Consider the following 14,111-nt stretch of genomic DNA (forward strand, 5'->3'; position numbering starts at 1 on the left):
TGAATACGCGCTTGCCGATTGGTGCTAAGAACAGCAGGGCGGGTGCAAGCGATGTGACGTAATTGGCAGACGCGACTGTCAATCAAAATGATTCTGTTTGCCGACTGAATGAATGAGAACGTTATTAACAGATTGCAGCATGGGTACAATACAGTACAGCTCAATACAACAACAGTCAACAGCGGACTGGAGGATGCAGACCAGAGAAAGACTTTCGTCTTGTTTACATCAGGGTCCCCCATTTTCAATTCATCATATTTCATATCTAAATCATATAATATCTCATTGCTAAATATATGCAATATATAATCTAATAATCCAATAATCTAAATCTAATATATAATATAAAAATGCTAAATGCATGGGTATTTTATTTTGTCTTTAATGTTAGCTTGCAAACTCAAATACTATCTTGGTAAGCCTCATAATGAATTTTGGGGAAAAAAAGAAAAACATCGTGATGCGTATCGTGTATCGCCGAAAGGTCAGAAAATATCGTGATATCATATTTAGGCCATATCGCCCAGCCCTAACTTGACTCCTATAAGACTGAACAGAATGGGTCTTAAACAAGACTCCAAATGCTCCCAATGTACAAATGGGGACGAAGGGACATTTATGCACATGTATTGGGACTGCCCACCAGTTAAGATATTCTGGAAAGATGTGACCCAACAATTATCAAAACTCGTATCTTGGAATATACCTGTACACCCCTCTGTATTACTATTGAATGATGTTTTTGAGTTTGCAGTACATCCACAGCTAAAGAGATTGGTTTTATCGGGTATCACAGTGGCTAAAAAGCTGATAGCATCACGCTGGTTTCAACCGGAAAAAATGTGCCGGAAAGTTTGGTTTCTTACATATCTCGATGTGATTTATCAAGAAATATCTACAGCAAGAATTCTGGGTCTCAATGAATCCAAAATGACAATGTGGTTAGAAGTGGTGGAGAGAATAAAAGCTAGCTTATAATGGTAGTGTCTGGTTAGGAGCGAGGGATAATGGAGGTACTATCCAAAGAGGGGTCCGGGAGGGGGGGGTTCGAGCTGGAGCATATGTGTGTAGATTTTTAGATAACAGGTATTAGGGGTATATCCTGTATAAGACATTGGTATAAATGGTAATTTCGTTGGATATACACTGTGTATTAATGCTTGTGTATCTTATCGTGTGTTGTCATGTTTGTTTATATGTGTTAAAAAAAAAAACGAAAAACAAAGAAAAAAAAATCTTTATATTTTTTTTACCTCTTATAATAGTGGGGGTCGCGGCTCTCTGACACTGTTATTTCGGGGGTCGCGGCCTGAAAACCCTGGACTAGAGCATACATTTGAGCCATCAAGAAATGAAGCAAAAGTGGTTACCTGTGTTGAACTGGTTTATTTTTTAGAAAATAAAAGAATATAGTGGATTACTATTACGACTACTACCACTGCCAATACTACTGATACATCCCTATTGGCAAACTTTATATTTAATTTTTTTTTTAATTTTTTTAATTTATTAAATAAATACATATTTTTTTTATTGTATTTTTTAATCAAAAAGATTTTTGGGTTCATTATACAACTGTGACGGGCCGCCACAGTCTAGGTAATTAATGGGAAACCCTGATGTCAGTGGTTCTCAGCTGGTCTAGGATCAGCACCATGTCAGTGGTTCTCAGCTGGTCTCAGCACCATGTCAGTGGTTCTCAGCTGGTCTGGTCTCAGCACCATGTCAGTGGTTCTCAGCTGGTCTAGGATCAGCACCATGTCAGTGGTTCTCAGCTGGTCTAGGATCAGCACCATGTCAGTGGTTCTCAGCTGGTCTAGGATCAGCACCATGTCAGTGGTTCTCAGCTGGTCTAGGATCAGCACCATGTCAGTGGTTCTCAGCTGGTCTAGGATCAGCACCATGTCAGTGGTTCTCAGCTGGTCTGGTCTCAGCACCATGTCAGTGGTTCTCAGCTGGTCTAGGATCAGCACCATGTCAGTGGTTCTCAGCTGGTCTAGGATCAGCACCATGTCAGTGGTTCTCAGCTGGTCTAGGATCAGCACCATGTCAGTGGTTCTCAGCTGGTCTAGGATCAGCACCATGTCAGTGGTTCTCACTCAGCTGGTCTCAGGACTAGGGTTGGGCATCATTTGGATTTGAACTATTCCGATTCTCCATTTCGATTCCTGTTCTAAACGATTCTCGATTCCGATTCTTTGAGGTGCAGGTCAAAGCTTATTTCACAGGAGAATCCTTTATTTTGTCATACTACCGTAATTCCTCTAATAGTAACCGGGTCTCAAATACAAGCCGGGTCTCTATTAATGGCCGGGTGCGCTCTTGAGCTAAGCAATTATAAGCCGGCCTCCTAATACAAGCCGGGTTATTAATATACTGAGCTGCATACTGAGCTAGTTACTTGATTTCACTTTGAAAACGTTGAAATGACCAGTGACCACCTGTAATTGCACTGTTTACTATTTCATACAGTACTTGGTTTCAATAAATGAACCCAGTACATTTTACTGGCTTCAAACTGACACAAAATGTTGATTTATTCATTATGATCCGTTTGAAAATTTGAAATATAGGCCTCTCTCTTATACAGGCCTCCTCCTAATACAAGCCTGGTACCCGCTACAGTTGAAACAAATACAAGCCAGGGTTACTATTAGAGGAATTACGGTATTCACATTGTCAGTTGACTTGATACAGTTTAATTTGGTTGCTGTACTGTAACTAGAGTATTAATTAACAAAGTAATAAAATAAAATAAACTGAATCGAAATGCAAACTTCTAAACAGTTCCGGAACCGGAAGTTAGGAACCTGTTCTCGGTGCCCAACCCTACTCAGGACCATGTCAGTGGTTCTCAGCTGGTCTAGGATCAGCACCATGTCAGTCTCTGTAGTTCATTAGATAGGTATTACTCTCTCTAGTAGGTGAACTTTGGTCGCACCAGAATGTCCCTCGAGGAAACGATTTAATAGTGTAATCTGAGTTTTTAGGCCAAACGTGTTGCTGTAATGTCTGTGTATGTGTCTGTGTGTATGTGTATGTATGCGTGTGCGTGTGTGTATATGTGTGTGTATGTCTGTGTGTATGCGTGTGTATGTGTATGTGTGTCTTCTGTATGTGTCTGTGTGTTTGTTTGAAATGATATATCCTCCTTGTAGGCTGTTCTCAGTAAAAAAAAAGAATTTATCCACTTTTTTCTCCCATTTTCTATATTTTCTCCCATCCCAATTTCGTATCATCCAATTCAACCCTCCCCTGTCACGGACGCTGTTTCTTGCCTCCCACAAGCCGGCTGCAATGTGGACTAAGTCATACATAGCACAAGTCCCCTCCGGTACTTGAGGTAACAGCAGTCGCATCTTTTCACCTGCGCAGCTCGATCTCTCAGTGGCGAGGAGTAACGCGTGGGAGGCTCACGCTGCCCCCGACACTTCCTGATTCTACTGCGCAGGCGCACCAACCGACCTGTAGGAGTCGCTGTCCACAACGCCCGATCCCCACCCATCAGTTTCCCACCATCCAGGCATCAACGTGAGCTCCCGGTACGGTAGCTAGTTAGTTAGCACCATCCAGGCATCAACGTGAGCTCCCGGTACGGTAGCTAGTTAGTTAGCACCATCCAGGCATCAACGTGAGCTCCCGGTACGGTAGCTAGTAAGTTAGCACCATCCAGGCATCAACGTGAGCTCCCGGTACGGTAGCTAGTTAGTTAGCACCATCCAGGCATCAACGTGAGCTCCCGGTACGGTAGCTAGTTAGTTAGCACCATCCAGGCATCAACGTGAGCTCCCGGGACGGTAGCTAGTTAGTTAATAACGTTATATAGTTAGTGTTACACGTTCAATATAACATCAGCATATTATTTACCCGAACACAGCAAGTAAGCAAGGCATTAATCCGTTCATAGCTCAGTTCCATTCCGTTGCTCATTCCGTACCCAACTACCCATTCTGCAATCTGTTAATAAAGTTTTCAACCAGACAAATGTATAGAAAGGCTTTGTTTTATTATAACATTTGTTGCAGTAAAATCATTGTCTCATTTGGTCATGCTGTGGAGCGCTGGTCGGCGGGCCGGGCAGCTAAGGTATTAGCTACGTTAAGTTTGTTGTGCTCTCGAGTCGCAAGCAGATCAATGGCGGCATGCCCGAAAGTAGAAGATGAATAAGCGCTTGCCGATTGGTGGTAAGAACAGCAGGAGGTGGGTGCTAGCGGTGTGGCGTAATTGGCCGAATCGACTGTCAATCAAAATGGTTCTATTGCATTGGCTGAGAGCTCTGGTTGAGAGAATAGTATCCATCTGCAGGCCGCCAGACGATACTGGGAGAGGGATAGTGCTACATGGCATGGTGGAATTAATACCATAAACATATTTCTTGATGTTTCCTTTTTTTTAAGTAAGTAAAGAGGCTTACAAATACAAACATACACATACAAATATACAGTAGTTTCATTAAAAAAAAAAAAAAAATTTAAAAAATAAAAAAAAAGGTAAAAGAAATTACAAATACTTATATACAAATATCGGTATCGGTATCGGCCGATTGTGTTAGTTGAACAATCGGTATGCACTGTAGGGAGCTAACTAAGCTAAGCTAATTAGCGTTAGCTGCTAATCCTGGAAACGCTCAAAGCACCGTCAGCGAGTCCACAAAACCAGTTCCATTAGTGAGGAAAGGGGTTATATTAACGAGGCTTGACAACAGGGGTTGAAAGATAACTTCACATTTATTGGCTATTGGTTTATTTATATCGCTTCATGCATCCACCAGGCTCTGTGTGTTTTGTTGACATCTTAGTCTAGTGGTGACATCATCAACTACGCGACTCAGACGGAGATGCATCCAGCTGCAGTGCCGGAGAATCCTTGCATGCTGCTGAATGTAGAGTATAGGGTCCAGCTGAATGCCAAGTATGATGTTGTCATACTTGGCATTCAGAATACACCTGCTGAACCCCTATCGTTGACATGAGATTCGATTCCAATGTATTGTCATCCTACAGCACAAGTACAGTACAACCAGAATACGTTTGGCATCCAACCAGAGTGCAAATGTAACAAGTCAAGTTCAAGTTGTTTTATTTAGCTATTACATTACAGTGAAATGCTTGGTTCTTTCACTGCCCAGCCCAGCCCAACCCAGTCCAACCTAGACCAGCCCAACCCAGTCCAACCTAGACCAGCCCAACTTTCCCTGCCCAACCCAGTCCAGCTCAGCATCTTTCACTGCCCAGTTCAGCCCAACCCAGTCCAGAATAGTTCCCTCTTTCATGTTAATGTGATATCCTAATATTTTGAAGAGTAGAGACAGTGTGATTAATACATGTTGTATGCTAATATTGTGGAGAGTAGAGACACTTATTAATGTTTTATGCTAATAAATATTTTAAAGAGTAGAGACACAGTGTGATTATTACTATGGTTGAAAATCTATTTAGACGAAGACATACAAAGAAGTAATTATCACAATTAGCGATTTATTTTTGGCTGGTAAAAAAATCAGTTTGGCAGGTAAAAAAAATCATCTACTCGCCAGTTGGCTGGTAAGCCAAAAAGTTAGTTTCCTCCCCTGTTACCATATATCCATCCACATCTGCATATAATCCTTTTTACATATCTGTAGATACAGTATGACTTATTACTAGGGGTGTAACAGTACACAGAAGCCACGGTTCGGTACATACCTCGTATTGGGGTCACGGTTCGGTACGAGTTCGGTACAACAGAAAAAAAAATATTTATAATAATTATTATTAACAGGCGGCTAGGTGGTGTAGTGGGCAAGGCACTCGCCACCAGTGTGGAGACGCTAGGATTCGCGTGTTCGAATCCAGCTCTCCACATTGTTTTCAGTTTAGCTGGTCGTCCGCAGTAATACACATTGGCCGTATTACGGGGAGGGAAACTGAAGGGTGGGGATCGGGCGTTGTGAACAAGCGACTCCTACAGGTCGGTTGGTGCGCCTGCGCAGTAGAATCAGGAAGTGTCGGGGGCAGCGTGAGCCTCCCACGCGTTACTCCTCGACACTGAGAGATCGAGCTGCGCAGGTGAAAAGATGCGACTGCTGTTACCTCAAGTACCGGAGGGGACTTGTGCTATGTATGACTTAGTCCACATTGCAGCCGGCTTGTGGGAGGCAAGAAACAGCGTTCGTGACAGGGGAGGGTTGAATTGGATGATACGAAATTGGGATGGGAGAAAATATAGAAAAATGGGAGAAAAAGTGGATCAAAAAAAAAAAAAATTATTATTAACACTGAGTGCCAGCCACGGCATAATTCGTTATTTCATGCCAACCGTTCAGTGCCAAAAACGAGGTATGCCGTTTTTTTATCGATATTTTTTTTATTAGCGATTTTCATTCATATTTCATCAATCTAGCCTCACGGCACGGTGGTGTAGTGGTTAACACTGTCGCCTCACAGCAAGAAGGTCCAGGGTTCGATTCCCGCTTGGGGACCAGGTTTCCATGATGCCAGGTACCCAGGTGGGGTATCTCCCAGGCCTTTCTGTGTGGAGTTTGCATGTTCTCCCCGTGCTCGCAAGGGTTTCCCCCCCGATAAGACCCAATGGAAAAACATGCACAACATCAGATCGCTAACGCTGTGGTGTCCTTGACGAAGACGGGCAGGAGCACTTGGATTGGTCCCCGGGCGCGGCCCTCGCCGACGCCTGTCTGCTCTCGGCTGCCATTGGGGGGAAGGACGACAGGATGGGTTAATCGCAGAGACAAATCGCATTGGCGATCCTACAAAGACAATGCATGCGTGTGTGTTCCGGTGTGTGTGTGTGCTAACCGTGTGTGCTAACCGCTAAACATTGAGGATAATTGCATGCCAATTAAAGACCTCTAAACAGGTCCTGCATTATTACCAGTGGGGATCTGTCTGAACTCGAACAGGGAAAATACCGCCCCCTATCGTCTCTCCGGATCGTACTCTACTAGGCTTGGGCGGTATGACGGTATTACAGTATACCAGGGTATTTAGAAATCCCGACGGTATTGAAAATCAATACCGTCAAAATCACAGATGCGTTTCAGTTTATATTACACTGAAACAGAGTTTTGACAGTGGTTGGTTGGTTGTAGTGCACACACGCACCAGCAGAGGGCGAGACCAGTCCTCACTAGTGGAGCAAGCCGCAGAGCTGGTTGTCTACACACAGGAGGGGAAACCCCGCTTCAGTGGTGGAAATTAAATGAGACACGCTTACCGTTGCTGCCTGGTGCTGCGGGCTAACTGGCTATTCTGAGAGCTAACTGTTGTGCATGTGGATCACAAGGTGTTCACGCTTTACGGTAATGTTGCGACAGTGCTGTGAAAATACCGTAAAGCGTTGTGGTAACGAGAGTGTGTGTTGTTGCACTGGTGGAGCAAGCAAATAAACGGTAAAAACGTTACGTCGCAGTCCGGTGCGTTTTTGAATACACAATACTAACGTTACTAGTACTACGGTGCTGCAGGCTAACTGGCTACCATTCTGAGAGCTAACGATAGTAGCACTCGGATGCTGCGGGCTAACTGGCCATCTCCGTGATTTGTTTACTTGGTAACACGGGTTGATGAAAATGAAAGTCACACCGTCATATACCGTATACCGGGGTATTAGGTCATCATGGTATGACGGTATGAAAAAAAATTATACCGCCCAAGCCTATACTGTACCCCTTTGGATTGGATTGAATGTGTGCCATATGTGTGTGTGTGTGTCTGTGTGTGTGTGCGATCAGGAAATAAGATAATCGATTTTTCAGCCCGCTTCTATAGTGTGCATAAGTACACATATACTATCGATAATCTAGCGTTTATTTGAAAACGATTCATAAATAGGCAGAAAAATGACAATGTGTTTTGTGTATTCCAGTGTATTCCAGTAAAGGGCGATTATCACGGAATTTTCTGAAACTTTCAAAAGACGAGCGTTTTTCAAAATGGTATAAAACGGAAATTAACCTCGCGAGTGCCTACATGTGTGTGTGTTTGCGCTGTGAGGCGTATTCTTCGTATGGCTGCACGTACCGCACCGTGACGGCCGTACCATAAATTCGCGGGACGAATACACGTACCTTACATATTAATACTATATCTATATCTGTACATATCCCTTACCTACTCTTACTAGTTACACTGCTGGCCAGTACGACTTACTACCATAGTGTCCTTATACTTGTATCACTGTACATATATATACTACAATCTGTACATCTGATTAGCACTATTACTAGTAGTACTAATATAGTACTAATATATTTTATACCCAGTTTAATCACCTGTACATTGTATATTACTATTGCACTTTACTGTTACATTTGCACTCTGGTTGGACACTAAACTGTACTTGTGCTGAATAATGGTAATACATTTCAATCTAGTCTAATTCCACCGAAACAGTGTGTATATCTGTATATCTGTTGGAGTGAGGGGTTGTTCTCTTGTCTTTTACTCACAGGGTTGTTGGGTTGTTTAGCCTCTTGGCCTCTTGGTCCTCTTGTCTTTTACTCACATGGTTGTTGTTTAGCCTCTTGGTCCTCTTGTCTTTTACTCACATGGTTGTTGTTTTGCCTCTTGGTCCTCTTGTCTTTTACTGACATGGTTGTTTAGCCTCTTGGTCCTCTTGTCTTTTACTCACATTGTTGTTGTTTAGCCTCTTGGTTCTCTTGTCTTTTACTCACATGGTTGTTGTTTAGCCTCTTGGTTCTCTTGTCTTTTACTCACAAGGTTGTTGTTTAGCCTCTTGGTCCTCTTGTCTTTTACTCACAAGGTCGTTCTTTAGCCTCTTGGTTCTCTTGTCTTTTACTCACATGGTTGTTGTTTAGCCTCTTGGTCCTCTTGTCTTTTACTCACATGGTTGTTGTTTAGCCTCTTGGTTCTTTTGTCTTTTACTCACATGGTTGTTTAGCCTCTTGGTCCTCTTGTCTTTTACTCACATGGTTGTTGTTTAGCCTCTTGGTTCTCTTGTCTTTTACTCACATGGTTGTTGTTTAGCCTCTTGGTTCTCTTGTCTTTTACTCACAGGGTTGTTTAGCCTCTTGGTTCTCTTGTCTTTTACACACATGGTCGTTTAGCCTCTTGGTCCTCTTGTCTTTTACTCACAGGGTTGTTTAGCCTCTTGGTCCTCTTGTCTTTTACTCACATGGTTGTTTAGCCTCTTGGTTCTCTTGTCTTTTACTCACATGGTTGTTGTTTAGCCTCTTGGTCCTCTTGTCTTTTACTCACATGGTTGTTGTTTACCCTCTTGGTCCTCTTGTCTTTTATTCACATGGTTGTTGTTTAGCCTCCTTGTCCTCTTGTCTTTTACTCACATGCTTGTTGTTTAGCCTCCTTGTCCTCTTGTCTTTTACTCACATGCTTGTTGTTTAGCCTCCTTGTCCTCTTGTCTTTTACTCACATGGTTGTTGTTTAGCCTCCTTGTCCTCTTGTCTTTTACTCACATGGTTGTTGTTTAGCCTCCTTGTCCTCTTGTCTTTTACTCACATGCTTGTTGTTTAGCCTCCTTGTCCTCTTGTCTTTTACTCACATGGTTGTTGTTTAGCCTCCTTGTCCTCTTGTCTTTTACTCACATGCTTGTTGTTTAGCCTCCTTGTCCTCTTGTCTTTTACTCACATGCTTGTTGTTTAGCCTCCTTGTCCTCTTGTCTTTTACTCACATGCTTGTTGTTTAGCCTCCTTGTCCTCTTGTCTTTTACTCACATGGTTGTTGTTAGGCTTGGGCGGTATCATTTCTTTTATACCGTCATACCTTGATGACCTAATACCCCGGTATACGGTATATGACGGTATGACTTTCATTTATCAGCGCGGGGGGGGGGGTGGCAACCCGTGTTACCAAGTAAACAAATCACGGAGATGGCCAGTTAGCCTGCAGCATCAGAGTGCTACTATCGTTAGCTCTCAGAATGGTAGCCAGGAGCCCGCAGCATCCTAGTACTACTAACGTAACGTTAGCTCTCAGAATGGTAGCCAGAAGCCCACAACACCCTAGTACTAGTAACGTTAGTATTGTGTATTCAAAAAAGCACCGGACTGCGACGTAACGTTTTACCGTTTATTTGCTTGCTCCACCAGTGCACAACAACACACACTCTCGTTACCACAACGCTTTACGGTATTTTCACAGCACTGTCGCAACATTACCGTAAAGCGTGAACACCTTGTGATCCACATGCACAACAGTTAGCTCTCAGAATAGCCAGTTAGCCCGCAGCACCAGGCAGCAACGGTAAGCGTGTCTCATTTAATTTCCACCACTGAAGCGGGGTTTCCCCTCCTGTGTGTAGACAACCAGCTCTGCGGCTCGCTCCACTAGTGAGGACTGGTCTCGCCCTCTGCTGGCACGTGTGTGCACTACAACGAACCACTGTCAAAACTCCGTTTCAGTGTAATATAAACTGAAACGCATCTGTGATTTTGACTGTATTGATTTTCAATACCGTCGGGATTTCTAAATACCTTGGTATACCGTAATACTGTCATACCGCCCAAGCCTAGTTGTTGTTTAGCCTCCTTGTCCTCTTGTCTTTTACTCACATTCTTGTTGTTTAGCCTCCTTGTCCTCTTGTCTTTTACTCACATGCTTGTTGTTTAGCCTCCTTGTCCTCTTGTCTTTTCCACAGGGTGTGTGTGAAGAAGTCAACCCAGGAACGCCTGGCGCTGAAGATCCTCATCGACCGTCCCAAGGCCAGGAACGAGGTAGGAGACACTGTTTCTGCACCGATTTACCCTTTTTTTGTGTGGTGTTGGCCGGTGGCCTGCTTACTTCCTGGTTGACTCCAAGGAAACTATAAAAGAAGGAAGGGTCATCGTGTCACTGTGTAGCACAGTGAACGCACATTGGTGCCAAGTGTGGAAACCTTCAGTTCGCCCGACATGGAGTTGAATGGGATCAGCTGTCTCCTTGTTTATGACATTTAAACAGGTTGTTACCTCTGATGTCAGAATAATCTGCAATCAGGGGAGGAAATTAGACCAGTTTACTCGCCAAATGCGAGTATTATTTATGTTTGGCGAGTGATTCATGAAGAGCACTCGCCACACTGGCGAGTAGTAAACAAAACAAAAAAATCATTCTACAATCTGCTGATTCGCTCACTGGCACAAGCCAAACTCTGACTCCCCCCTTATGATTCCTCCCATTTGCGCCTCATAATAATCCATAACCAATGAACATCATCGTTGCGCTCTAAGCTCCTCCAATGAACACTCGTTTTCTAGAAGATGCCGCCCATCTAGGGGAAGTGGATAGACCACTGCGTGCGGCCCTACAGACTCCTGTCACCGGCTTGACAACGTAGACAAACTTAGACAAAAACACATCAGTGGATGAAAATAATTGCATGTAGAGTCATCGCTTTCGGATATCAGTGCGGTCTGACATGGGGGGCGAACAACAGCACGCGACGCGTATCCTTCGAGTCGGATGAGAATGACAAGTGGGCGTGAGGCTAACGATTCCATAGCCCCTTTCGTGACTGCGATGCAAGCCTCGCTTGAATACGCAGTCACTGGCTCCCACGTTACTAGCCAATGTTAATGTGCACATAAAGACGTTAATAAACATTTAAAATCATTTTTATAAATGAGTAAAAAAATCACTGAGCTAGCCTTGGCTAAAATGGCTCGCAGCGCTCCTGCGTGAAAATGCGGAAGCAGCCATTTTAGCCAAGGCTAGCTCAGTGATTTTTTTACTCGTTTATAAAAATTATTTAAAATGTTTATTAACAACGCCGAGCTTTCAAACCCTGCCGCACGTGTGTGTGAAACCCTAAGGCCTTTGGCATACTCGGAAAGTGACGTGCACACGGACGCGGACACGCTGTGCACGCGCTTCTGTTCAGTGTCCGGAAGTGCAGCGCCGAGGACTGCCTGTTGTTTTGACAGCTGGCACATGCGCAGTCGGCACGCGACTGAAGCGCGGTATCCGCGCGGTTACAAAATCTGGGCTGCACGCGGCCATGCGCGCCTGATCCGCGCGGATGAGCGCGCCGACGAGAATTACACAAATGACGTCATGTGCACGAGCGGATGTGACTAGCGGAAGGAAGTATGGATCGGCCTTAATGCAACGGTGGGTACCTTTGAAATTTATATCTGATATATTTTGGACCCACCGCTCGTCTTTAACCAGTGCTTGATGTGCACATTAACATGGCTAGTAACGTGGGAATAAGTGACTGCGTATTCAAGCGAGGCTTGCATCACAGTCACGAAAGGGGCTAATGATTCCACTAGGGCTGACCTTCGATTTTTTTTTGGATTTTGAAGCTTCGGGGCCGAGAGCGATTTTAATTCGAAGCTTCGAGATAAATAAAAAGAAAATTATAAATTATTATTATTATTTTTTTTTTATATATTTTTTTTATGTTGTGGGACTTGTACAGCACTTTGTTCAACTTTGTCAGTGCTGTAAAGTTGAAACCTTTTTAATTAAATCTTAGACAAACAAAACACTTTGCTTTCATGAAATATTGTAAGCAGTCATTTGAGGCTTTATAAAAGCAGCACAATGAACACAAATCTGTCAGTGCCGAGTCCGACCTCATCTTAAATAACAAACAGCATTGCTTGTTGTAATTAACAAAGAGAGGCAGAGTTGATTTTGCACCCAAAAATAATAATAATAATAATATAATCGAAATGTATTTTCATATTCGAATCCCATGCCCATCGAACGAAGCTTCGAAGTATTTAAGACAGCCCTGGATTCCACTCACTCAAGTCAACCAGCCAAAAAAAGTATTTTTTTATTTTTTGTGCCGTGATATAGAATGAGAAACTCTTGCCAATGCAAATTAAGTGCTGCCTCCCGCTACACTGACTATATTAATGTTTCCCCCTCGCTGGCGTTAGCTTTAGCGTTAGCTAACATCGTCATAATATCTAGATCTGTGGTGTCGGCTGGACAACGCCGGCTTTGTTTTGCAAACGTTAACGTTCGCTATCTATATGCCGTTGGCAGGCGAGGCTGGCGTTGTCCAGTTGACGTTACAGATCATGATGCTGCTATGACAGCGTCAGCTAAAGCCACTGCATGTTATCATCAACTCGATTCGACTGAGGAAGTCGAGAAGGTAGGTACCACACGCTAAATCGTCCCCGGACCCCGCAGCCTAGTATAGATCCAACTTCAGTGTGTGAATTACGTTAATCCCACAATTACTCAACTGCACTCAATATTTAAATAGCAATGCTAGTCTAAATAAATGTAGACAGACAATGTACGTATTAATAATAATAATGCAATAACAGTCTGAAAATGAAGGGATTATGTCCATGAGTGTAATTTTTTTAAATTAAGGCCTGCCTCTTATATAAGCCTCTCTCTAATAAAGGCCTGGTGCTCTTTGCAGCTGAGGTAAATAGAAGACCCATCTTCACTTACAAAAATAATAATAATAATAATATATATATATATAAAAGGTTACTCTTGATCAAACAAATATGAATGTCCCTATTGGGATTAATAGTGCAATAGCTAGCAGCCTATCAAGACCAGCCATTGGAATACTGTTTTCTAAATTGGGGAGGCTTTTAATCGTCAAGGTAAGAGGATTTTAAGTCATGGTATCCATAAACTTCAATCGGTTCGGATCCTTTGAATGAATAAGAATGTCAACAAACACGGCGACACGTTGAAATCACTGACTGCGCTCAGAGAGGAGTGGTTAGGGAACGTCAGGCTACAACTCTGACCCACTTCCAGGGATGAAGCTAAGCTACGCTAACGGAGCGGCTGTTCCCTAAGCCTAATGCATGCACAGAGACAAAAAAGGTATGTATCTTCTTGTCTAACTCCAGGGAAGATGTTAAATAAGCTAATTTCCCAAAATGTTGGAGTTTTCCTTTAAAGGGGGCGGTCAGGTGGCGTAGCGGAGATTGCGCTCTTCACCAACGCAGTTGATGCTTGGTTCGAGCCCAGCTCTCGGCGTTGCTACCAGCTTGGCTGGTCGTTCATACTAATACAATTGGCAGTATAAGGGGGTGGGAAGCTGGTGGGTGGGAATCTGGCGTTGTGGACAGCGACACCTACAGGTCAGGTCTCGGCGCTTGATAGCGTGCCCTCCCACGCGTTACACTCCACCAATGAGAGTCCTCGCTGCCAAGTGAAAAAAGC

The 14,111-nt window shown here is 43.5% G+C and overlaps 1 protein-coding gene across 1 annotated transcript in view; it reads left to right on the forward strand.

The window, feature by feature from the left end:
- Positions 1-14,111, forward strand: part of mapkapk5 (MAPK activated protein kinase 5) — a 115,646-nt gene that overhangs the window by 49,464 nt on the left and 52,071 nt on the right. Inside the window, exon 4 of the mRNA XM_084323232.1 lies at positions 10,615-10,690. Within this exon, the coding sequence (XP_084179358.1) occupies positions 10,615-10,690 (76 nt within the window). The remainder of the gene's footprint in view (positions 1-10,614; positions 10,691-14,111) is intronic.

Source organism: Notolepis coatsorum (assembly GCF_963971535.1).
Source record: "Notolepis coatsorum genome assembly, chromosome: 10".
NCBI lineage: Eukaryota > Metazoa > Chordata > Actinopteri > Aulopiformes > Paralepididae > Notolepis > Notolepis coatsorum.